Source organism: Coturnix japonica, chromosome 2 (genome assembly GCF_001577835.2).
Source record: "Coturnix japonica isolate 7356 chromosome 2, Coturnix japonica 2.1, whole genome shotgun sequence".
NCBI lineage: Eukaryota > Metazoa > Chordata > Aves > Galliformes > Phasianidae > Coturnix > Coturnix japonica.
Window position 1 is genome coordinate 14,744,191 of NC_029517.1, and position 24,660 is coordinate 14,768,850.

Consider the following 24,660-nt stretch of genomic DNA (forward strand, 5'->3'; position numbering starts at 1 on the left):
AATTATATTAAATATTGCAAAAAATTTCTTCTACTCACATATTAGTGTTTGCTGCTGATGTCAGCCAGTCTGCTGCCAACCCAACCATGTCCAATCCAGTTGAAAGTTGATTAAAATATCTAGGGTGCCCTGCATAAATGGAAAACGTTACCAGGAGTCAGATGACTGGAACTGTTCAGCCCCGAGCAGTGCGTTTACATCAAGGTTTCTTGATGTACCAAAGGAAGTGCTTTCAAGGTATGAAACAAAGCAAACAGCAATAAATGTATTTATTGGAAAAGGCAGAATTTCTCTTCTTTCTCATTCCAAGCAAAATCAGAGTAATTTCACTGAGCACAGACTAATGAATTCCAGCATTCCCCATTATCCTCTCGATGCGCCTTGGAAATGAACACGACGCTGCCTCTCACAAACAGCGGCTCGCTCCTGCTCGCGTGTCACATGTTGTCACTGAATGGTTTGTGCCTGGCTGGCTCTGAAAGGCGTGCACGAGCCACCATTGGCGAGGCTTGCCAGGACATATAACATCAGTGATGAATAGACAACCATTATAATAGATGGGGCAAAATGAGAAAATGGAACACTTTGGTGACTGCTTTGCTCTCAACTCAAAGGCAGATGATTGCGTGGAGATGGCGGGGATGGTGGCGGTACTCGTCAGCTCTTCCCTGCCAGCCTGCAATTACACACAGCCTGCTTGCAATTGTGGTTTTAAACAAAACCAGCACTGCTGCCACATTGGGACGCAGCACAAGAATATCCTCAATCGGCTGCGAGTTCATTTATGTGGTTAATCTATTTGGCTCCTGGTACTTTTCCAAAATCCTGACAGATTTTTCTTAAAAACGTGGCTAGAAAGATTAAAACAAGAACAGAAACCATTACAGCTCAGTTTTTCCTACGTGCTCCCTGCAAAGCACTGTTAAATGGCACAATTACTGATACAATTACAGAAGGGATTCAATAATTTGAATGCTGTGTGATGGGAGGAAGAGCTTTGAAAACACCTGTCCTGCCCCACAGACAACACGCTGCTACGGCCATCACAGAAAACAAAAGATGGAGCAGGGTGATTGAGGGAAGGCAGAGCCAGAGCTGAGGGAGAACTTATCTCTGCTCACCAGCAGCCCCTTATCAGGCACAGCCACGCGGTCACAGCAGCATGTGGAATTGCCCCCTCCCCACAGCGCACAAAGGCACAGCCAGGCTGTGGGGCAGAGCACAGTGTGGGGTGGGGTGCATGGAATCTAGTCTCCTTCCCCCGAAACACCCCTGGTGCTGCCTACAGCCATGCCATGCACCAGCAGAGATGCAGCTGACATGGCACCCCACAAGCATTGCCCTGGATGCGTGCACACAGCCCTCCCACACACCCAGCGGATGGAGCGCTGTTCTCCATGGGGTGGTTGGCTCTGGTACATGCGTGTACCCCGCTGCTGTCACCAGAGACACACATGGCCACAGCACCAGGGCTCTGCACACCCCCCTGAGATAACTGTTCAGCTGGTTTTGAGATTTCAGTATCTACAGCTTGGGCTCAGCATCACAGCCAGGCTCCTCACTGACTCCCACATTCCTAACGAATTAAGGTCTGAAAGAGGAAACCCTGGAATATTTCCAGAAACCAGGAAAACTCTCGCTTTGAAGCTAAACCCAAACCAAAAAGCTGAGGAACAACAGAATCCACATTTACAGCCCCGGTGTCTCAGCGCTGCTCCGGCAGCACCCAGCCCCAGGGGACAGCTCCGTGTCACTGCTTATTTCCCCAGCCTCCCGCTCCGGGAGCTGCCGTGTGAACCGCACGGATGGGACGTGGGGCCACATCCCAGAGCTCTGCCCGCAGGAGCATCACCTCTCAGCCCCGATATCTCCGGAGCAGAAGTTGCTGCTTGCTTACTGCTTTTCTGCAGGGCACCCTCAGCACAGCGGCAAACCCACCCCCTTGGCTGACCCCAATCCCACTGCTGGGTTTTTTCCATCTAAGTGACGCTGATGCGTGAGCAAGCCACGGAAAATTGCGGCTGTGCTTACAAGCCACGCTTCGGGCAACAACAAACAGCCTGTGAGGAGCTCAGAGCCCACGTTCGCCTGTGCAGCTGTCACTGAACAAAGGGGTGACAGGGAGAGCCCCTCACAGCCCCCCCCCCAGCCCCTACTCCTTGCAACGGATAGTAAAGCTATGCATTTGTTAGAAATCCTTCCTCTGAGGGTACGAGGCACGTTCTGCTCCAGAGAAAGGGGCTGGGTGTAAACCCCATGCATTTCAGCCCCACAAGGGTCATTCCTCTGACCAGGGGAATGCTGTTTGCATTAAAACAGCAAAGAAATGCAAGGGGTTAGGGCAGCCTCCCGTCTGTACAACAGGAAAGAGATAACATTGTTCTGAAGGCATGCAGAAATCAATACAAGGCAGAATGGCTATCACACCACAGGTAAACGAAAACTGCTAAACGAACTCCGTGCTTTGGTTCCACCGACCCTCAATGCATGGGGAAGGCACTGCCCATGCCCTGCACAGACCCACTGGGAACACTGGGCTCAGTCACTGCTCAGCAGGCAGCACCAATCTCACCATCCATTGCAGTGTTTCACTGATGTTCTGACAGCACCAGACCGTCCGCCACTGACACACAGCTGGGCACAGCCATCGCTAACCCACAGCATCACAAAGAGCCCCAATCTCTGCTGGGATCAGGCTGCTCCTACAAGCCAACCAAACCGCGCTCAGTCTCCCCGCAGCCACCATTCACACATCGACCTTTGTCTCTACCAGCAATTGGTGCACACTTATTTTTAAGCAATTTCTCAGCAATTCAAATTCCTCCCAAGAGCTCCATGCACTCTGCATTACCTCCCATCTCAGCCCTAATAGCCGCCGTGCTTTTTGTCTGTGTTTATGGTGGCCCGAGAGCATGGCCAGACAGTGGGACACAGCTTCCCAGCAGGAATAACAACAAGGGCCATTCATGTAATTTAAGCTTTGTATTCCTTAACCCTAAGGTAAAAATAAATAAACAAATAAAAATAAAATAAAATAAAATAAAATAAAATAAAATAAAATAATAATTAAGAAATTCTGTGGAGAGTTTTGCCACATTCATGATTTTAAGTCATTTTAAGTGTAAACAGGTGAGAGGACCAAAGTGGCAAATGGCCACCCAGAGCCCCGTGGACTCCAATCCATATTTGCTGGACTAAGGTTGCTCCACGGGAAGGTCCCTGCACTGCTGCCCTGATCCAGGGGAGGTAAGGCACAGGCCTGGCCCCCCACCGGGCAAAATGGAGAGGGAGAAAGGAGGGGGAAATCTGGGGATTCATTTAAACAAGAAGGGCTGTGCGATGCTGCACAGACAGCCCCAGGGCTAGAAACAGTCCCTGCTCTGAAACTGTCTTAAAATAGCAGAGCTCTGGGGTTGCTTCAATTTATAACACTCGAGGACACAACGAAACACCGCTTTCGTCAGCGCAGCCGTACCTGTCTTAATGGCATATTTGAGCGTGGTCCTGCAGTTCAGGAGGATTTCTTCCAAGGTCTGTGGCTGCTCTGCCAGCTCCCAGTTGTATTCCTGCAGCAGCTCGTTGGGGTAGTGGAAATCGATCACTTTTGTTGATCTGTCGAAACTTTTCACCACGTATTGCAGCAGAATGTCCACCACGTCCTGCAGGAAGGACAGCGTCGCCGCCTCCCCATCGCACGCAGGCAGCAGGTCTGGGGATGAAGGGGGAAAGTTAACACTGCAGCTGGACCGCACGGACCCCGGGCTGCTCCTTTTGTGGTTGGCAGGTCTCTTTGCTGTGTTCAGTATAAATATTTTACTTTCATTTATTAAGGAATTTGGAACGTGTTTCAAGGCATGTGCTGAGGGTCGTGCTCAGGTTTTCATTTCCCATCTAAAACAGCGGTTTTTGCTCCCAGGATATTTCAGATCAATTTCTGAAACAGCGAGAGACGGCAGGTGAATGGGGAAAAAACGGAAAACGAATCTCGGGAAAAAACGGGCAGTTGGTAAACAGGAAGATAGCGGCCACACGCAGCCCCCGCCCCGCCATCAGTGTGCGATGGAACCCCGTCCCCGCAGCCCCCAGCTCGCTGGCAGCACAGTGCTGCGCTCCGGGCAGTGCCGCGGCCGCGCTGTCCCTCAGCAGCGCGGGGCGGGGGGGCTCTGCTGAAGGGCGAAGTCACTATGAGCTCAAGGAGGGTCCCTCCTTCCCGCAACCCACCACCACCCCCTCGGGGTCCGCAGCGGGAAGGTCGCTCCTCCTCACAAAGAGCGACTCTCAGGCTCCAGAGCGGCGGGTTTTCATTTTTATTACGATTAGGAGCCCTTTTGTTCTGCACTCCCAGCGGCTGCGGTGCGGTGCGGGGCTCGGTGCCCCGCGAAGCCGCCGTGTCCGGAGCCTCCGCCGCGGAGCGCCGTTACCTGTTGAGTGCAGGAACGCGTAGTTGACGTCTGCTCTCCGGCAGCCGCAGGGCTTCTTGTCGCAGGTACAGGTGGGGCAGGACGGCCGCGGCTCCGCTGCCCCCGGGGCTGCCCTGGCGCCGGTATCCGCGGGCTTCTCGGCGTCTCCGTAGAGCAGCGCTTGACAACGACACGGGGACGAACGCTCAGCGCCGCGGCCCCCGGACCCCTTCCCCGCCCCGAGGCTGAGCCCCCGACGCCCCGCGGGCCCGCGGCCCGGCCCTTACCGCACAGCTTGTTGCCGATGCCTCCGGTGAACTTCTGTGCCACCTGGCACCAGGCTCTGGCTGCAAGACAGAACGGAACGGGGGTCCGTGGGACGGGCGGGGGTCTCGCCCTTCCCCAGGACCCCTCCCCTCGTAGCCCCGGTCCCACGGCTCTTCGCCGCGCCGGGGCCGCCGTCGGACGCGACGGTTCCGTCGGGTCGGCTCGGGCCGGTCTCGGCCGCTCGGCGCCGCCCTACCTGTGCCGGGGCTTTCGGCGGCCGCGGAGCCCTCCTCGGCCCCGAAGGGCCAGAAGCCGGAGCCGGGGCTCGCCATGGAGAAGGCGAAGCGGACGAAGAGCTGAGAGCTGCAGCCCGAGCGGGTGTGCGCGACGGCGAGAGCGCGGCCGTGTGAGAGCGCGCGGCTGCGCCGGGTGGCGGCGAGCGGAGGGGGCGGGGGCGCCCCGGGCACGCGTGGGTGGGGGCGGCTCCGTGGGCTCCCCCGGACTCTCCCCGCAGGCGCAGCCGCCGACCTCGACGGGACGGGACGGGTCGGGCAGTTCCTCCGGCGTTCGGGGAGGCGCTTTGGTGGGGGTGGCTACGACGATGGGGTACCCCCCGAGCGGGCACCGACGGGACGGGTTAAACGGAGAGCTCCGGTACCGAGCTGGGTGGAGAGGATGGCGATCTCACATGTTGGCTGTGTCTGGGTAGCCCCGACAGGATTACCCGGACACCTGTCCCTAGAGCGGCGGGAAGGCTTCCCCTATGCCACGACCCACGAAGCGCTGAGAAATCTCCGCCCTTCCCCGGGGCACCCCCGCGGCTGCGAGCGGGCGGCTGGGGTTTTGGGCAGCCCTTTGCTTCTCTCCCGTCGCCGCCCTAGGAATGTCCTGCTGCTTCTCTCGAGCCGCCGTTCCGCCGCCCAGCCCCTCGGACCGCACCGTGCTCAGCACTGCTCTCACACACCCGGGTCGTCCCCTGCCCTGCGAGCTGAGCCCGGGGTTGGTCACTGCGCAGCCCGGCTCTGGCTGTGCCCCTCAGCGGGTAGGGAGCGGTGGTCCTGCTGTCCGTGTTCTGTCGGGGCTGGGAGTAACTGAGACGCAGACAGCCGCGTCCCTCTGCCTCGCTCATTGTTGTTAACTTTACCGTTTTAATAACATTCGAGAAAGCAACTTTAACACAGATTTTAAAATTTAAATGATTTATCGCAAATTTTACATCGCAGCACGTTGTAACCCTGTGCTGTGGCCCCACTGTCAGTGACAAATCGGGAGGTGATGACTCTCCTCCCCTCAGTGAGGGCTGTGTGTGTTGGGCGGGACAGAACCCCAACCTGTGCTATTGTAGCCTCTATGGAGTGCATCAGGAGCACGACCAGGCCTTCCTGCTGGCTTCCCGAAATCTGCCTCCCCTTGTAGTACAGCTGGCAACACGCAATTATGAATCCTGAAAGGAATAACGGCAATTATCCGCATAATAAGGCGAAATAAGGGCTTGTGAATAAGGAATCAGGGGAAATTTTGAACACGGTGGCTATCGCCTTTATTTCCATTTAATTTCTAGTGGAACTGATTAAGAGTGATCATTACATTTAGGCAGCAATCAACCGGAGAGCGTCTTTCTGTTCCTTTCTTGGCACCCCAGAGATTAAGATTCCTAAAAATCTAATGCAAAGCAGAACAAAGCAAACACGATTCAAGGGCTCTGTTAGCAATGGGGTGAGGAGAGCTGGGTCCTTCCATCCGCCGACATCTCCAATGCTACACGCAGTGCTAACCTTTATCGCTCACCACTGGCTTACAGCAAAGTCAGTAATGAAATAAACTGCTACAGCATGCTATCAACTAATCATTTGTTTTCATTAGAGGGACGCATACCACATAGAGTTTATCCCAAAATTTAGGCATTATAAACCTAAAATAAATAGAAATCCCCCTGCGGTGTCCCTGTCATTTATTTCTTCCTGTACAACAATTTACTAGAAACAATAACTAAGGTTTTCTGGAGGTGCCTATGGGATTTTGGAGGCTTAATGAGGAAATGATGAACTAAACGGTCTATTTTAATTTGGTAAGAGTGATTAAATGCAGAGAGGAAAACAACACACACCGAGGAAGGTAACCTACATTTAGGCAGCTTAATGCTTAATAATTTTAAGATGCAGTAGTGGTACCTGAAGGAAACCTGATTTCTTATTTTCTTAAGGGTATATGCCAGGAGTGACGGCGTCCCTTTGCATCGGTGTTGGGCTGTAAACTACAGTAATTCGTACTGACATGAACACACATGTTGTAAACCTGACATGTCAGAGATTTAAAAAAAAAAAAAAAAAAAAAAAAAAGGAAGCACGTGGTATAAAATGATAAAAAAGATGATGATGCTAATAACAACAAATGGCAGCAGGGCTAGAACTGCTGGATAAGGCGCCGGCGCTGCGAGGTCTTCCGCAGCAGCCTCCGGTAGTCATAGGGATTATCTTCTGCTCTGCTCTCTTCCATGGGGCTCTCCGCAACCCTTGACCTAGGGATTAAGTGCAGAAGTGTTTCAGGGACTGAAATGAAAACATTTACCTCGGCAAACACAACTAATTGTCCGCTTAACTTCCAGCCTCAAGACAAAAACTGAAAGCAAACCCAACCGACTGCGCTAGGCCTCATCCACCCGTGCTGCAGAAAGCAGCACCTCAGAACAAACGCAGCTGAGGAGATGAGTGCAGAACAACGGGTTCTTCTGCAGTGGGGTCACTACAAAGGGCACAAAGCCTCTGAGAACATGTTGTGGTACTTCTCATCCATATAAACCAGACCTCGTGTTATTTCACAGCTTTCTATCCGAAGAGCGAAAGAGAGTAATTAACAGCCCTGGGAAAGCATCATTTACCAAGTGGAGCAATTCCCTGACATGATGCTTAATTCCACACCTTCACAATGCCATTCTACAACTAGCTTAGATGCTGCATAACAAAGTGCCAACATGTAAAACAAGCAACAAGCACAGAAAGCCCTATCAACAGTTCTGTTATTATTTTGGATACGTTTTCAAATCCAGCAGTCATTTTGGCATTTTCTTTACTTTTTTAATTGGATGCTTTGCAGGTTTCTCTTATATATACGAAGATACAAAAAGAGCCATAAATATTTATAAATGTAGATGTGTTTGTATGGGCAATCTGTACCTATGCATTGGTAAGAATATGAATTTTCTTTGCCCAGCAGAGGTCCCCCTCTGTGAAGGCTGTGTGGGAAGAGCCACCCCATCCCTCAGAGCTACTCTCCTGACTGCCCGCTGCAGCAGTGCCCGCCGCAGCCATGAACGCAAACACTGCTATGGGACAGCATGAGGAGGCACTCAAGCAGGGGTCTTATCTGCAGAAGGCAGGTGGAAAATTCAGCGTACATCCACCTTATTTAAAGCTGAACTGTGTCAGGTTCTGCTTTAGCTGGATTTGATTTTAGATCAAATATTTACAGCAGGAGTCTATCTCATCTGAAGCTTGGGAAGCCAAAACAGGTGGGCAGGCTGGAGATCAACCATGCTATCATTTGTCCCTCCACATGAAGATGGGAAATTTTCAGCTATCCATATTCCAAGCTAATTTAACAAGATTCCACAGATTAAATAAATAGTTTATGTCTGATTTGAAAGTGTTTTTTTGTTTGTTTGTTTGTTTTTTAATGAACATGCACATAACATATCTTTTCTCAGCAAGGATATGCAACATTTATTTCTCCTACTATGCTTTTCTATAAGTTACCTCTCAGTAGCTCTTAAAGTTGAAGTTCTGCGCTCAACTGGATGTCTCTTCCTTTTCGTGGTAGTGCTGCTGTCCTTTGAGGTGGAACCAGTAGATGAAATTTCACGGTAGTAGATATCTAAATCCAGCACCTTGCCCAGACTGTCAGTAAATAAATAATCTAAGTTAACAATTCCATTTTCCAACAATATATTGGATGTTCAAAAGAAACACAACCAAATATCATTTCTATGTTGAGAGCCTAAAGAAAAATATATGTGAACATAAGAAAAGATTCTCTGTAAGTGCTGTATGATGTGGATGCTAACAATTTTGCAATGTTGGGTACTTTCAGATGTTCATAAAGCAAACGTGTAACTAAAAAGGTTTGAGTTACCTCCACATTCAGTGGGGAGGCATGATTATGGTATAATTCATCTGAACCATTTTAGGCATCTTTCTTATGAAGATATGAACAATTTTCCTACAGATACCTATTTTTTTTTAATTTTATTTTTTCCATCTTACTATAAGAAGAGAGTCTTATAGCAACCAGTTCTGACACTGGTGCGAATAGTGCAGATGTCTGTATGTATTTAGAATGTTAAACTGGAGTGTCATATGTACAAAAAAACCCACCCAGAATCCAAACATCCAGTTTAGAAAAGGTAGGGAAAAAAGGTATCCCAAAAGAACCTTCAGAATTCTATTCTCACAGTGATGGAAATAACTCTTTGATTTCAATTGCTGTGTTCAACTAATATAGAGTGACCACATTAAAGAAGATACTGTCATGGAACCGTTTAACTAGATTTAAGATAACTGAAGCCAAATTGAGGCTGGGTGGAAAAAAATATTATTATTGTTTATTTTTATTATTATTATTACTATTCTTCACTAAACAATATGACTATCTTATTTTCAATATTCAAATAGCAACAGAAGAGCTGTAACTTAGATCTGACATGGATGTTAAGTGAGTCCTTTAAGCAGTTGCATAATGAAGAGCAATTTAAACAGTGGTTGAATGAAGCTATATGCTGTGAGCACACATTAAGGGCATGTAATGTCATGTAACTTCATTTAGGATATATTTTTTTTGGATATAGCACTTATATTCTGCAGCCTCAGCCAAGGAAAGCACTGAAAGTCCATCCATATGCTGCTCAAGTACCTTCTCTCTCTGAACACACTTCCATAGCATTACACAGTCTCCCTAGGGAGCAGCAGAAAAGCTGATGTATATAAACACAAATAATAGAGTGCTAGAATGTAAGGCAGAAGCTGTGAACCAGAGTCTAAAGCACATGTAAGAATCTCAAATACAGAAAGGCAGGGAGTATGTATTGCTTCCTTTATTTCTACAGAGATCTATCAAAACAGGTTAGTTACATGGTGAAGAAAAGATTTCTGGTTGAAATTTCAATGGCTACTCTGCTTTACCTGTTATTATTATCCTACAGTTGTATTTATATCTTACTCTTTCCATTTTTTATGATCTGTTTCCAAACCGTCGTGTATTTTTAGGAGAGAATTTTAACATTGTTCATATTTTGGCTAACAAAGAACAAGTGGTTGCTCATTTGCTTTGACTGGAATTTTAAGCACCCTCAATTATTTTCTGTGTCAGAACTATCTTTGCTGTGGACCTTATCTTAACTTATTATTGTGCTTGTGTTGCCATGGTAAAGGGCCATGCTGCAGTAAAACCAAACAACTGAATTCCATAATGGATTTTTGTCGCTGAAAATTGCATATCTAACTTTGTATATGATGCCCTTCCTCTGAATCACCAAATTACTGTGCATTCTTAATACTTCATTTTCATAGTTGAAGCACAGCTAAGAACTATTTCTCGAGTACTAAAAAGACAATAGAGAGATAATGGAAAAAATTACCTTTCTTTTCTTGGTCTCCTTTTTTCATCTTGTATTGATTTCTAAAATAAACCACAGAGTAATTAAAAAAATACTAAAAGGAAAGTTTATGCAAAGATACAATTCATCAGTATGCTTGGTGGGAAAGTGGCATGTATTTTTTGTTAAAAGAAAATATGCAGAACTTATTTTGCTGAGTAACAGAGCAAGTGCACCAGCAAGATCTCAGCATCTTTATGACTAAGCACGTCACTGTGAATGTGTTAGCACTGGTACTCCCAAAAATCAGTTACTATGCTGCAGGGGAAAAAGAATAACAAAAACTAAGAAACCAGTGGAAAATGACTAGAATTTATGAATTGTGCGCTGTTCAGCCGCTGAGAATCAGCGATCCTGATAGACACCTCGGCACGCAGGCAAATGAACAAGGCATATAAGTCCAAAATGATTGGCTGATTTATAAAAAAAACCCAACACCCCAAATAAACCATTAGTGACTTGCATGACCAAAGGCCTACCACCGGGCTTCACTTAAAGTCAACCACTTTACAGCGTCCAAGGAGATGAGTCAAAATGGAACTTGTCTCACATCTGTAGTGAGGAAGGACCATAAGGCAGATGAAATTAAAAAACCAACAAACGTTCTCATATTGTGTGCTTTAACTTTCACGTCATCTGGGCTTAATAATCATTCCCCTGTGAAGAGCTGTTGGTCACTGAGATTTTTTGTAAGGCAGAAAAGCCATGGGAGATGGGAAAGCTGACTGCCCTCTGGTATCAGAGCTCAGTGACTTGTCCAGTGTCCAAGAACAGAAGAAGTGGTATGTCCACTTCCTAAGCTTTAGTACAAACTGATAGCGACCCTTTACCTCACTAGTAAATTTTAAAGTTCTAAAGGGAAGACAGGCTTCCCTTTTTTACACTTTTTTGAAAAACACAATTAATTGAAAGCAAGATTATTTCATATCTTTGAAAACTGCTGCTAAAAATTTGTTTTAAAAGTTCCCTGCATCATCACAGTTTCTGTTTGCACTGATGCGATGCCATTTTTCTGATATGGAGTTAACCACATAACAGATTTGTTTTCATAAAATAAAATGTTCCTGCCTGTATTGCCTCAGCTTTCTAAATAGGCATTTGCTCTAGAATTATACTGAATTATACATCTCAGACATTTTCCAATACAGAATACAGTGTCATGCCTTTCATTTCAGTCCTTTATCTCACCAATCTTGTTTTCACAAAACAAATCTTATTCTTACATACCAATTTATTTTTAAGAATATCATTTCACTTTAGAAATGCCATTGTTCCAAAGCTGTGTTATTTACAAGCCCCCATAATAAACCATAGCCGTATTTGTCTTTTTTGGTATGCCAGACACAATTCTCCCTGCAGGCCCCTGTGACACCTTCTGTTGAAAGGAGAAGCAATTGCTATGGTTAGTTTATTAGCTGGGCTCTCACCGGCTGCTAAAATAGGTCACTAACATACAGGCACCTCGAGCAAATGAGTTTAATTGCTTTTCTGTTGGAAGTGCTTTTTGAGCTGCTTTTACATTTTCTCTCTTTTTGCTTACTGCCTTGCTTCCCTCCCCCCCCCCCCCCCCCCCCCCCCCTCCATCCCCAGTATGTTTAAGGCACTGAAGTCAAGAATGGAAAGCAGACCTTGGTATCTGAACTTGGACCGAGGGCTATATATAGAGACACTCAAATCCATTAGTCTCCTGAGCTGTTTGTATTTGCCAATTCCTTCATAATCACAATCTGACACATTTGTAAAGGAAGTTACAGTGTGCATACTAATACAGCCTATTTTAATATTTGCTCTCTCTGCAAGATCAAGCACTAATTTAGACGCTCAAAATAGCTCTCCGAATGAACCTGCTTTTCCCCATGACTTACAAAGAATCTACAGAGAGCAGACATTTATTTTAGGTATTGAAAGTGTAAATGCTGCTTATGCCTATATTGAATGTAGATACCTTCAGATACAAAAGTAAATATTGGCCCAATTTAGGGCTCCAAGCAGAGTAACTACATCTTACTGATTTCAAATCTGATTTGAGCTTTGTCTTTTGTGGCCTGCATCCTTTCAGCAGGGCACAGCTCTCATGCTGCATCAGAAACGAACACAAGAACTAGGCAATTAGGAAGTATTTTTAGGTGGAAATTATCTGGCAATTTAAGCCCACACAAACTCGCTAAACTCACATGTATTAGAGTGTAGTAGGTGGAGTCCTCAGGGTTATTTAGTGTCTTGGGCTTCCGCGGCCTCCTTGGGGGTCTTTGCAGAGGGCGAGTCTCTTCTACTTTGGCTGCTACTGTGAAAAAAAAGAAAATAGCAAAGCTTATTTCTTCATAGAATGGGAGACTTCTATAAAAAGAGAAGAATTTCACCAGAGAATAAAAAAAAAAGTCCATTTAGCCACTTTTACTGCTTGCAGACACTCAAGAAAGCAACTGTTTGGGGCAATTCTGTAACCAGACTGGAAAGCATTATGAATTTACTCATTTGAGCTCTGATGACCCACATGGACACATGCCATGTAGTGAATACCAGTATGAAGTACCCCAGCAGTCTGCCTGGCACAGGCTTCTCCTTCTGAGAAGGGCTGGAGCTGCTCACTGAGAGAGGGGCTCTGAGGGGCAGCGGCTGCTGCTGGAAGGCCACCAGCTCATGACAGGGAGCTGAGCAGTGATATTAATCACTAAGGTGCCAAACATGAGAACCAGCATTAAATCTCTTCCATCCCAAATTCAAAGGCTGGACCTCTATGCTATCATGGTGTAGGTTTTCCCCAAGGTTTCCTGCTGAGGCTGTTCTGTGTCACTGGGCAACACAGTGTGACAATGCCCTCTGCACCCACTGCAATCTAGTCTACATTCTCTAGTTTATAGAGATCTTCTATAGACACGGAAAGAATCTTTTCATTCTAAAGCAAATGAAACCGAGAATTTACATGAAATGGAAACTGCTGTCCACTGGCTGTCTCCCAGCTCCAGTCTGGACGCTGACTCATGAACTCCAGAAGAGTCCCTGAAAGAATCCATCTCTACACACATAATTGAAGATAGTGAGGGTGGGATAAATAGCTAGCTGTCAGTGAACTACTGAAATGCATTCTGCTCATCTACTGCTTCACATGAAACAACTGACTCCATAACCCAGATGTGCTAATTACACATCATTGCATCCTAGAAGGAAGAAAATGTTTTGTTCTCTATTGGCCACCAGAAACTTTTTTACACTGTTAAAATGAAACTTCTCCCATGTACATTAGACATCTTTTTAATTAAGGAGAAAGCACAATCATTTCAAATGAGAAGTGGTCAGTAATACATCTGCATTGACTCCTGCAAAATTAGCTGTGTAAGTTTTTTGTTATGCGTGATAAATAAAGGCTTGTAAAGGTCATGGATATATGGAGGAGCCAGAGTGAATAATGTTCATTTAAATTGTAGTGGGATGATTACATTCCTTGTCTTAGTTTCTTATCTGAAATGCAGACATCTCATTGTAATGAATGAAACAGGTACCTTTTAACATTTTGCAATATAAAAGAACAACAGTGTTTTTCTAAGTCAAGGTACAGATGATTCCTATGAAACAACAAGATCTAGATGCAACAAATTCATTTCTAACCTATATGAAATGTAAATTATATTATTTTATTTGAAATGGTATGGAAGGCCCAACTATGCTCCACGTGGGCTGTTGTTACTCTGCTCCTGGAATAATTCCTGGAATTATCTGAGTTTCCCGTTGGGGCAGAGTAGAAGAAAACCTTCCTATTGCATTTTGAAACCTAACAGGAGCCTAAACTGGAAACAATACCTTAAAAAAAAACCACCAAACCATAACAAAACTCCCCAAAACAGATAAAAAACAAACAACAACAATAAAAATCAAACAACAACCCAAAACAACAACAACAAAAAATGCCCAGTTCCTTAGTTTCTACACCATTCAACAGAAACACCGAACTGCCTGTGTAGGAAAAGACTGCATCAACGATCCTGACTGCATGAATATCTGGAACAAGAACATGAAATCAAATTGCAGGCTCTAAGAAAATACTAAGAAAGACTCACATAATACTTAATTCATAACAATGTATTCATCATTGTCAAGCATATTAGAGCATTCTCTTATTCTATATTACAGTAATTCCAACTGAAATTAGTTGTATGTTTCTCATGCATGTGTTCAGCAAAGAAGACTCCTCGTACACTCAAAAAATCATTTTGATAATGACGTTTTAGTAAAAAACAACTTTTTATTTTGGCCTGTGCACTTTGCATATCTGAGCTATTCAGAAGAACTGAGGGGACAGAACCATTATCCTGCGGCAGCCAGTCTTCTCAGCCTGGGCATCAACTGTTTCTTTATAAAATTATACAGAGAGCAGAAAATGTCATTCTGAGTTTTGCCTTCAAATTACACAGCAGGCAAAAGAAGCTTGATGGATTTAGCTTTCTTTGTTTTACCAGAAAGTAAACTTGTGATTTGCCTCTGTGCTTAGATTTGTGTGTTTGTTGCTACTGAAACACAGCTGATGTGGTAGTGGTTAGTTCACAGAATCATAGAATCACAAGGTTGGAAAGGACCTATAAGATCATCTAGTCCAACCGTCCTCCCTTTGCCATACCTACAGGAAACCCCTAAACCATGTCTCCTAGCTCCCTATCCAGGCACTGCCAGGGATGGCGACTCCACCACCTCCCCGGGCAGGCTATTCCAGTGCCTGACGACTCTTGTTGTAGTATTGGACAAGTCACTGCACTGAGTAAGGTTTGCTTTTTGCTGCTACTTCTAGAAATCATTTACTCAGTCAAGTTAAAGGTAGAAGGCAAATTAAATATCTAGGCCTGACAAATGGTCAGTTTGATGTGCTTGTTTTCCAGATGGTCTATACCTTTCTGCAGCAGGCAATGGAGCAGAATGAAGAAAAATCATTCACTTATTAACAGGCAAAATATGTTACATAGAAAAGCTTTCTTTCAGAGCTCTACAGTATTTATATCTTATTGCCTTTTTCTGTTTACAACTTCAAATATCTGCAGGAAGATCTGGTCCTGCCCTTTTTATCTGAAAGGGAAAACTGATGCTTTCTACCTAATGAACATTTAAACATGAGTGTTACAAAAATGATAAAAATTCATCAGAGAATCACACAATTATTAAGGTTAGAAAAGACTGTTAGTATCACCTAGTCTGACCATCAGCTCATCACCACCATGCCCACTAACCATATCCATCAGTGCCACATCCACACGTTTCTTAAACACCTCTAAGGATGGAGTCTCCACAACCTCTCTTGGCAGTCTGTACCAATGCCCAACCACACTTTCAAAGAAGAGAATTTCCCTAAATTTCCACAGGGCAGTTACTCTGTGCTCTGTGGTTGCATAGACACAAGCAGGTGCTGTCAGTGCTGCTGCACAGTCACGTGCCTTACTGCAATGCACAGGAGAAATTAGAAACAAAGACATTTGAAAATTCACTGACCATGTTGCCTAAGATTTTACCAACAGGAAGATGGGTCAAACAAGTTTAAAAGGTGAAAGATTTTCCTCAGACTGCAGAAAATTCGGAAAGCAGCATCTATTTGAAACATTCAAGTTCAGGCAAGAAATTCTTGAATAAAGATGAATCAGTATCACCAGCCCTTTAGGTTGAACTGTCTGCACATCCTGACATACAGTGATAACCTTGGAAGACAGCAATCTAGAGGAATCTACATCCATGGATGCTAATATAAATTATCATCTGTCTTACAACAGATCATATACTGAGTACTAAAGAAAGAGAGAGGCTACAGCTGTGATAAGCATCTGAGCAATGAAAGGTCTTTATTTATTAGGTCACCTGCAGAAACAGATAAACATGTCTGCATGTCACTGAAGTGAAATGGTACTTGTTTGATTCAGCATTGCCCCACACCTTATGTGGATGGGAAGAATAAAGCCAGTCCCAGAATAAAGCAGGAAGAAAAAACAGGCAGGAGGTCCAGTAATTGTCTGGGTTTTGCTGAGGAGACTGGAAGAAAATAGAAAATTGCAGGTATAGTAACTGGAACGACAGAATATGATAATAATAAATCAGCAGCTATCGAGCTTCCTCTTCCCTGCAGATGCTGCCCGGGAAATCTGTGTAAGCAGTGCTGCAGCAGCAGGGGGGATCTGGGTGAACACCCCACCTGCCTCACTGCTTTGTGGAGCTGAATGGGTCTTTGGCTGTTCTGAAGTGGCCTGTACCATGAGAATTTCATTCTAAATATAGAAAATTCTCTTCCAGAGATTTTGTACTCTCAATGTCATTTAATACTACAGGGATGAGCATTGGTGAAAAAATAAAAATAAAAATAGTTCCCATCATGAACAAATTCCCCTCCTTCAGTTTTTGACCTCAAAAACTACACTGTGACCATTTGTGCTCTAACCCTAAGTGACCCCAAGGCTCACTAGAAATTCAAAGGGGCAGTCCTGGGATGCAGCCATTTTGTTTAGCTGAATGTATTTATTTAGTAAGCAGATACAACTTAGCTGGTGATTGGAGCCGCAGAGAATATTGCTTATTCCAGGAACCTTGTACAGCATACATTATGCATTTTTATAAATACAAATAAATTCACTTATGAACAACTTAACCTTGTAGATTTAATATTCATTAAAACTTCTGGCTTGAATGTTCTTTAAACTGTAGGATTTGCATTTTTATTAAAATAAACAGCTTTGAAAATCTGAACACTTGTCACAGTTCGCCATCCAGCTTTCCCACAGTTCCTCCCCTTCTGTGGATAGAAAAATAATAGGATATTTTATCAGAGGAATAGGTAAATTCTCAGATGGATAAAGGCCACCTACCCACTGATGAAGGTAGACAAGCATTCCTATCTGGCATAAAGTTATAAAATATACATTTCATGTTACAGTTATAAAATGACATGTAAAACTAACAAAGCTGTAGAAGGTGTATAAATAAGTGCAAACCTCCAGAGTAATGAGATATAGATATGATCTAAAGAACAGATGAAGCTCAACAAACTCTGCTGTAGGGTAAGAAAACAAAAATGGCCCAAGAAGGAAATCTGAAGTAAAAACTTATCCCGTAAATGTGTGTGTATAAATCATGCTGAAACATAATGCAGAGAAGAAAACAAGAAAGCTCCTCCCTATTTAAAACATTGTGCATCACTCATGTCTTCCTGCCTCACTTTAGCATGGTAGTCTGCAGCACATCACCTCAAGTCTTTATTTGACACAGTTGTTTAACTCATGGCTTACAATGTTTAAGGGCAAGGTAAGAGTTTAGTTGCAGCTTCATAGTTGAATAGCACTCACTATTCCATTCTAAATGTATCTACCCTTGAAAATAGTAGTACTGTCCAAATATAGACTATGGGTACCATTGCTGACATTTCTTGTCAAAGACAATTAGATATTATTATCAAACATTTAATTTTTACACCTGTAAATTAAAGAGAAAGTTAAAATAGGGGCCTCGTGTCTAAAACAAGTTTTCTTAAATACTGTGCCTAGTGTAAAAATGAATAAAGTGTTGCCATGTCACACATTTGTTGGGAGAAAAAAAATGAAGAAAATAAATCTTCCATATGTTAAGACCACATAACATCAAAATTACATTTCTTTCTTTTCATTAAAATAAGGCCGAAGTCTTGATTTCTTATGCAACTCAATAACATTTTCACAGTTGACATACAAAGTGTTAGAACTTGGTTCAAAGAAATGCATGATACTCTTCACATCTGTGTTAAAAAGGATACAAGCAGCACTTTCATGCACTTCATCATTGGGAAAATGCTGTATTATGACACTGCAGGGGTATAGAATAGTGACATGTTCCAAGATAAAGCAAAGTTAAGTGGCTGACTGGTAAACACTTTAAGTGGGATTGCATTCATATGTGACAAACTCTGGCATTCTTTTGTCTCCTGTAGAGCTACTTAAATTTATAGCAGTGCTTAGGGAGAACTTTGTACTACTCTGCTTCTGATCTTCATCATATTCACTTGTTGAAGTAATGAGACCTTCAGCTAGTCAAACAGTTTCCCGGTTTGTCCTAGTCTTGATTGCATTTTGGAAACTCTATTGCCCATACTAATTGGAACATAAGTGACTTTGGAGTGTGTTTTCAGAGGCAATGTACTCTTAACTACAGAAGTTGAAGGGATGCTAATTACTAGTAAGAATTTACTCATATTTCAAAGTCACCTCCATCAACATTGGGAAAAATTAGAATTTTTGATACACTCAATTGCACTTCTTGGTAGCTAACAATTTTACTCAGCAAAAATGAGCCCAACTTTGGTAAAGCATTTGACATGATACCTAATATAGTCTCAGATCCTACCCCTAACATTCACTGCTGAGCAACAATGAGTAAAAAAGAGCCAATGTGGAATTTTTACCAAATAAATGTATCCCTAGAGATTCTGTGAGTAGGTCTCATAAGGATTCATTCACTAGTTTTAAGAAGCACTGAAACAAAATACCAAGAAAATGGTAAGTGTGTAAATCCCCAACAGGCTTGGATATTTCTTTGGAAAATGTTTCAGACACATATTGATATGAGGCTTAGTACGGAAACCAACAGCCTGAGTTATATGAGAGGGTGCAGCCAGCTCATTTCCTAGTCCCCTGCCCTTGAGAACATGAATAGGAGTTGTTTCTTGACAGTCCTGCTGACGAAAGAAAATTCTATCTAACTGTAAGGTTCAGCATTACCTGACTGACAAACATGAGAAGAATATTGGTTGTTAGTTTGCTTATCTTTGGACATCATCACAGGTCTCAGCTGATGTGACAGTATCATTTCATTTAATTTTTGCTGCAATGCCAAGTAGTCTTCAGATAATTTTGATATCTGAAATGAATAACACAGAATTTCTCATTATTATATAATAGAAATGTGTGTTCCAAGATAACAAAGATAAAATGGTAGACTGGAGAATGATTTTAAAACATATTGCGCCAGCTGCTACAGTGCAGGTCCCTAGCACAGTCACAGTCCTCTCCTTAAAAACCAATCAACTCAACAAAGAAAAGTGTAGGAAATCCCATGCTGCAGCCAAGTCCTTCAGCTACTTGATATTGGTTCATTTAGGCAAGCAGGGGCTGCCTTGGTGACACTGGGATGCAGAACAGCTTCTGCAATATTTATACTTTTATGAACTTTTTCTTAAGTTTATGGCGTTGACACAGCAACTCGCATTTTTGTTTACAGAGACACTAGGCCTTGTCTGGCAAATGTACACTTCAAATAAAGCCAGAGCTTCTGCATTTGGGTTAATAATGACATAAATCTCCCCTCCCTCCCCCCCCCCTCCAGTTTTCTAACTTCATTTTCCCTTCCTTTCTGAAAAAGGCAAGTATGCATTTCTATGCAACACTCATTAAAAAAAGAACACATCAGTCTCAGTTGAGAGACTGAAGGCCTGGTTCCACTGAAGTCAGTTAAATGACTTTCTCATTCTGTCCTTGCTCAGCATGTTACATACAACATATTTCTTTTATAAGCTTCTTACCTGACGTGAAAAGGCTGCCAAATCACAGGTCTCTTTTTCAGATCCTCCCTTCAGTGTCTTAGAGCCCTCAGCCTCTATCACACTGCTTTCCTTATTTTTTTTTGTGTGGGGATCTTTATTTTGAACGTGTACTGCTTCTGTTGGCTCATTCGCAGTGTTCTCTTGACCTTTGCAAGGTAATTTCCCTTCTTTTCTGAGTTGTCCTCTCCTTCTGTAACCCCGGTAATTGCTCTGAATAACCACTGCTGCCTTCTCTTTCTCCTCTAAACTTTGTTTTTCTGCTTCAGCTTGCTTTCGTGAACCTCTTAGTGACTCCTTTCTTACAATCCCTTTACATCCTCTAGGCATCATTTCTTCATGTTTCAGATGGTTTCTTTCTACATCTTCGTTGGTCTCAGGCTGGATCACAGCAGATTCTTGATTTTGCCTATCTGTACTGAGTGTGTCCTGGTTAGCTTGCTCCTGCTGGGGATCAGGTTCAGCTGTGATTCTGACAGAAGCTTTGTTGGATGGCTCTTTCAAGGATTCCTGTTCTTCACCTTCATCAGATTGCTCTACTGAAGGCCTCTGCTTCACAGAAGCTCTCTGTTCTTTTGTAGACATTACCTCTTGCTCCTGTACATTTCCTATGTCACCACTTCCAGTGCACACATTATCATTAACAGCATCACCCTCTCCCTGAGTCTTCTCACTCACTGCTTCTTCCAATGTAACATCTTCAGCTGGCTGCAGTTGTGCTTCAAGATATTCCACAACAGATAATTCTTCCTCTGCTATTTTTTTGCGTTCTTCCTTTATTTTTTTACGGGCTCTGTAGCCCCTGTAATTGCTTTGAACAATAACAGCTGCTTCTTCTTCTGTTTTAGGAAGGGCACTCTTCACTCCAGCTGTACATTCCTCATTTTCTTGAAGTTCTATGTCCTTTTCACTAGAGGATGCTGCATTCTCAGTTTCTTTCTTTCTAAGTGATTCCCTAAATGGAATAGAGTTTGGGGGAGAAATTACAGTTGAAGGAGATGAATGATAGTGACAACTTTAAAATTCTCTCTGGTGAACTACCATTGTGTAGCAAATGGCAGTTGGGTAGATGGTAACATGGTAAAAATTTAGTGCATATAGCTAGAATTAGGGCCACACTGCTCCTGCCCATTGTCTCCTGAGAAAGACTGTGGACACGGCTGTTCTCTACCTCTGGACTACACTACAGCTGCTGAAATGCTGTCACTGAAAACAAGGCTGTGATGCCAAGTGCCCCACCACCATGTTGCAGAGATGTTTACAACGTGATTCACCTCCCCTTACTTTCTGTTGTTGGATGAGCAAGTCATCTAGGTTCCTGCTCATCATCTCCAATGCTTATCAGACATTCACTTAAGAAGAGTCATGAATATTTTTTTTACAGGTCACATTAACCCTATAGTATCTCCTGGGCTTGAAAATGAGAGAAAATTGCATATGGACATTAAAGGAAGTCAAAGTGAATTTACATTGCTGTATATATATCTAGAATAATTTGTTTCACTACATCACTTTTTTTTTGTTTGTTTAGTTTTGCATTCTATTTTGTTTGTTTTTTGTATATATCAGTGCAGTTACTGGAAAGGGACACAGTGACATAAGAGACAGAAAACATTACTACCTCCTCTTTTTGAAGCTCTTCCTCTCCTTATATCCCCTGTAGTGAGATTGAATTGTTGTTGCTGCTTTATTCCTTGCCTCAGTTAGTTCTTTTCTCTTTTTCCTGAGTAAGTATCCTCTGGCAACTGATAGGAAATAGTAATATAAGCAACCTTAGGCAACAAACATTGGATACCCCCAAAATTTCAGACACTTAAATGGTAACAGTATTCAAAAAGCAAACCAACAGTAAAAGGGAGGAATAAGGAAACACAGACTGAGGTGATAATTATGGTTATGTTTCAGCTCAAATTACTCTTTTTCAGAAAAACTGTTGAGATTTCAGAAAGCTGCAGTTGTTCTATGTGAGGATACAGCCAAGGTCTTTCTCAGTATTTTGCTGGACCAAAGAAAATAAAAGAAGACATCGAAAGAAGCAGAAACACAGTGCTATTGAAGTGTCTCTAGAACCCTGTACTCTACGCTTCATGTACTTGTTTTGCCTACTTCAGGCAATTGCTGTGACTCAAGGTCCTTCATTTCCCTGGGAAAACTTATCACACTATAGAGAATACCAGCCTCTCTTTTGGTACAGACATAGAACTTTAATTCCTTAGGTAAAAATTCACTTGATCAGAGAAAAAACTGAAAATGTTATAGCTCAGCAGTAAGAGTAGACCTAGCTCATAATCTTTTTCTTAGTGCTTTGTGAGAGATCCAAGCTCAAAAGTCTCTGACATGCAGGGACCCTCACCATTATGACAGCTGGTAGTTTAAGGGCTGGGATTCAACTCTAGATGAAGGTGACTAAAGTGAGGTGTGTATGAATGTGTTTACAATTGTGCTTAGTCTTCAAGCTCTCATTAAAGTCAATGACCAGTCATGAGAAGCTTGATGCACTTGCTGGCGTATGGCTATTGAGTGCCATCTGAAGTGCTTCAGGATGCCCTGAACCAGAGCAGAAGAGAAATTGTACCTGGCTAGCTCAGATTGAGCCCTGGCAAAAAAAACAGTCAGACATGAGTGGAAGTACACGTTGTAGTCTTCTCAAATGTAACAACTATTACTGATAAGTAACAAAACCTATTCCTAGCAAAACAGCATGAACACACACATTACATGCAGATCATGTCATACAGGGTTTCAGCAGCACCAGCTGCAACAATTAGATGTATCAGACTGCGAGTGAAAAGCCTTGCTATGGCATTTTGCCAGCCCACTTCATAGATGTAGAACATTACTCTATGCTGCTTTGAGGTACCGGTAGTGGAATACATCGATCTGCTTCAACCACTGCATACAGCTATATGAGATATATAGTACCTCAGAAAGTATAAATGAGCATAGTCAGTACTGTGCTAAGGTCATAGCAAAGAATCTGAATCAACTTATTTTGTTTGGGTAGAACATTAAAAGCCAGGAGAGCAAACAATTCTTACTTGCTTGAAGCCTAATGATGTATTTTTCAATTTTTTTATTGTGTTTTGCATTCTGGTATTCTTTACGAGCAGCAAAACCCCTGTAAGCTGGAAAGAGATGCAAACAAATAAACAATCCATTAGGTACACAAAAGGATTTAAGAATAAAAAAACTCTGGAAAGAATTACAGACCTCCATTAAAATGTTTTTACAAAAATTTTGCAGGATTTATCTTTCCAAAAGCAGCAAACAAACATAGGCACTATGAATCTACATAAAAATTACATTTTCTGGCAAGTTAAGTTACTATGAATGAAATGAATACAAAACACAGGAGAATCAGAATGTACAACAAGATGATGCATGAAGTGTATTAAAAATTTCAGCTGATATCTCCACCAACAGTGTAATTGGTCTTATTATCTATCTGGGATGTTTAATCCATTCTATTTTTATTCTTATATTACACAACCTTGACAGAGAATGCTAGAATATTATTAATAACAGTATCATTTATGCAATAACATCCTTCCATTTTAAAAATTGTCTTTAAAGGTAATATTGATAAATGCAACTTCAGTAAGAAGACTGTCATAAGCTGCTCAGAAGAAATTTTTCTTCACGAGAGCAGAAATGAAGGATCAGAAATTTTGTAAAATATAACAACAGGAAAACAGCAAAACCCACATCCAACAAGCACATCCATCTATTGACTGCAAACACCTGCTAACTTTAAGCAAATCTTCAAATGTTTTAAAGCCATTACCTGATTGTATTTTAATAGCACTTTGTTCCCTTTGTTCCTTTATCTTTTTGTATCTCCTTGAGCCCAGCCACCCTCTGACATAAGCTTGAATCAATATAATCCTATCAACCGTCTCTTTTCGCATTAAATTCAGCTGTTCCACATGATAGTACTTGAGAAATACCTTAAAAAGAGACATTCAGTAGTTTTAGTTACTATGGTTTACACAAACTGGCCCTTGCAGTCCCAGTATTCACTCAATCCACTTAGAATCTACATGTTACAGTTGGTGCCAGCCGACTTCTTACTTGTATTACCTAAAAGATCAATTTTATTGAAGACAGCATCTTGTTTGCTTGTAGAATTATTTTTCCTTGCTCTCCCCTTCAACAAAGGTGATCCAAATTTGGAACTTTAAATCTCTTCTTCCCAAGTTTAAATTGAAGGCATAGCTTATTCACTAAATTGATTTTATCAAGCATGAAGCTGATATCAACTCCTACTGGCCAAAACCTTTTCTCCTCCATTGCTGGTAGTCTGGTTGCTCCAAGGAAGAAGAATGGGCAGATCCTTACTACCACATTTTTAGAAACACAGTACAAGCAACATCATTGGTCACATACTGAGTTTATAGGTGAGGTAGGCTGTGGCATTGTTACAGTTGATCAGAATTTTAACACATTACTGGGTCAGGATTTCAGCCAGATACTAAGGAACAGTTCTGCAAAATGTTTTTTGTTTGTTTTGGTTTTGGTTTAGTACCAGAAAAGACCAAGAGCTACTCCAATCAAATGAGTGAAGAGACTGAGAAAATGAATTGCCTAGTAAATTAAGAATGACGTGCTGCAATAACACTGCTTTTGTATACGTACTGTATATATAAAACAACAAATATAAAAGGTTACTTTAGTTTTTCCAAGAACCCAGTTGTCAAGGTGGGCTTTTTCCAAGATGGCAGCACAGGTTTCTGGGCTGACTGGAGGATCATCATTTGTTTTGTAACAGATGAGATAATACCTAAAGACAAATATAAAGATGATTCTTTATTCCCTTA

At 42.8% G+C, this 24,660-nt stretch overlaps 2 protein-coding genes across 2 annotated transcripts in view; both read right to left on the minus strand.

Annotated features, from left to right (window-relative positions):
• Positions 1–5,087, minus strand: part of GAD2 (glutamate decarboxylase 2) — a 32,325-nt gene extending 27,238 nt beyond the window's left edge. Inside the window, exons 1-5 of the mRNA XM_015853319.2 lie at positions 4,924–5,087; positions 4,688–4,747; positions 4,422–4,580; positions 3,476–3,709; positions 39–129 (exon numbers count right to left, since the gene is read on the minus strand). Coding sequence (XP_015708805.1) covers positions 39–129; positions 3,476–3,709; positions 4,422–4,580; positions 4,688–4,747; positions 4,924–4,999 — 620 coding nt within the window. The 5' untranslated portion in view covers positions 5,000–5,087. The remainder of the gene's footprint in view (positions 1–38; positions 130–3,475; positions 3,710–4,421; positions 4,581–4,687; positions 4,748–4,923) is intronic.
• Positions 5,088–6,123: 1,036 nt separating this feature from the next.
• Positions 6,124–24,660, minus strand: part of MYO3A (myosin IIIA) — a 97,033-nt gene continuing 78,496 nt past the window's right edge. Inside the window, exons 26-35 of the mRNA XM_015853320.2 lie at positions 24,512–24,623; positions 23,628–23,790; positions 22,882–22,968; positions 21,465–21,588; positions 19,826–20,798; positions 19,026–19,164; positions 12,489–12,598; positions 10,297–10,337; positions 8,420–8,560; positions 6,124–7,185 (exon numbers count right to left, since the gene is read on the minus strand). Of these exons, the coding sequence (XP_015708806.1) occupies positions 7,071–7,185; positions 8,420–8,560; positions 10,297–10,337; positions 12,489–12,598; positions 19,026–19,164; positions 19,826–20,798; positions 21,465–21,588; positions 22,882–22,968; positions 23,628–23,790; positions 24,512–24,623 (2,005 nt within the window). The 3' untranslated portion in view covers positions 6,124–7,070. The remainder of the gene's footprint in view (positions 7,186–8,419; positions 8,561–10,296; positions 10,338–12,488; positions 12,599–19,025; positions 19,165–19,825; positions 20,799–21,464; positions 21,589–22,881; positions 22,969–23,627; positions 23,791–24,511; positions 24,624–24,660) is intronic.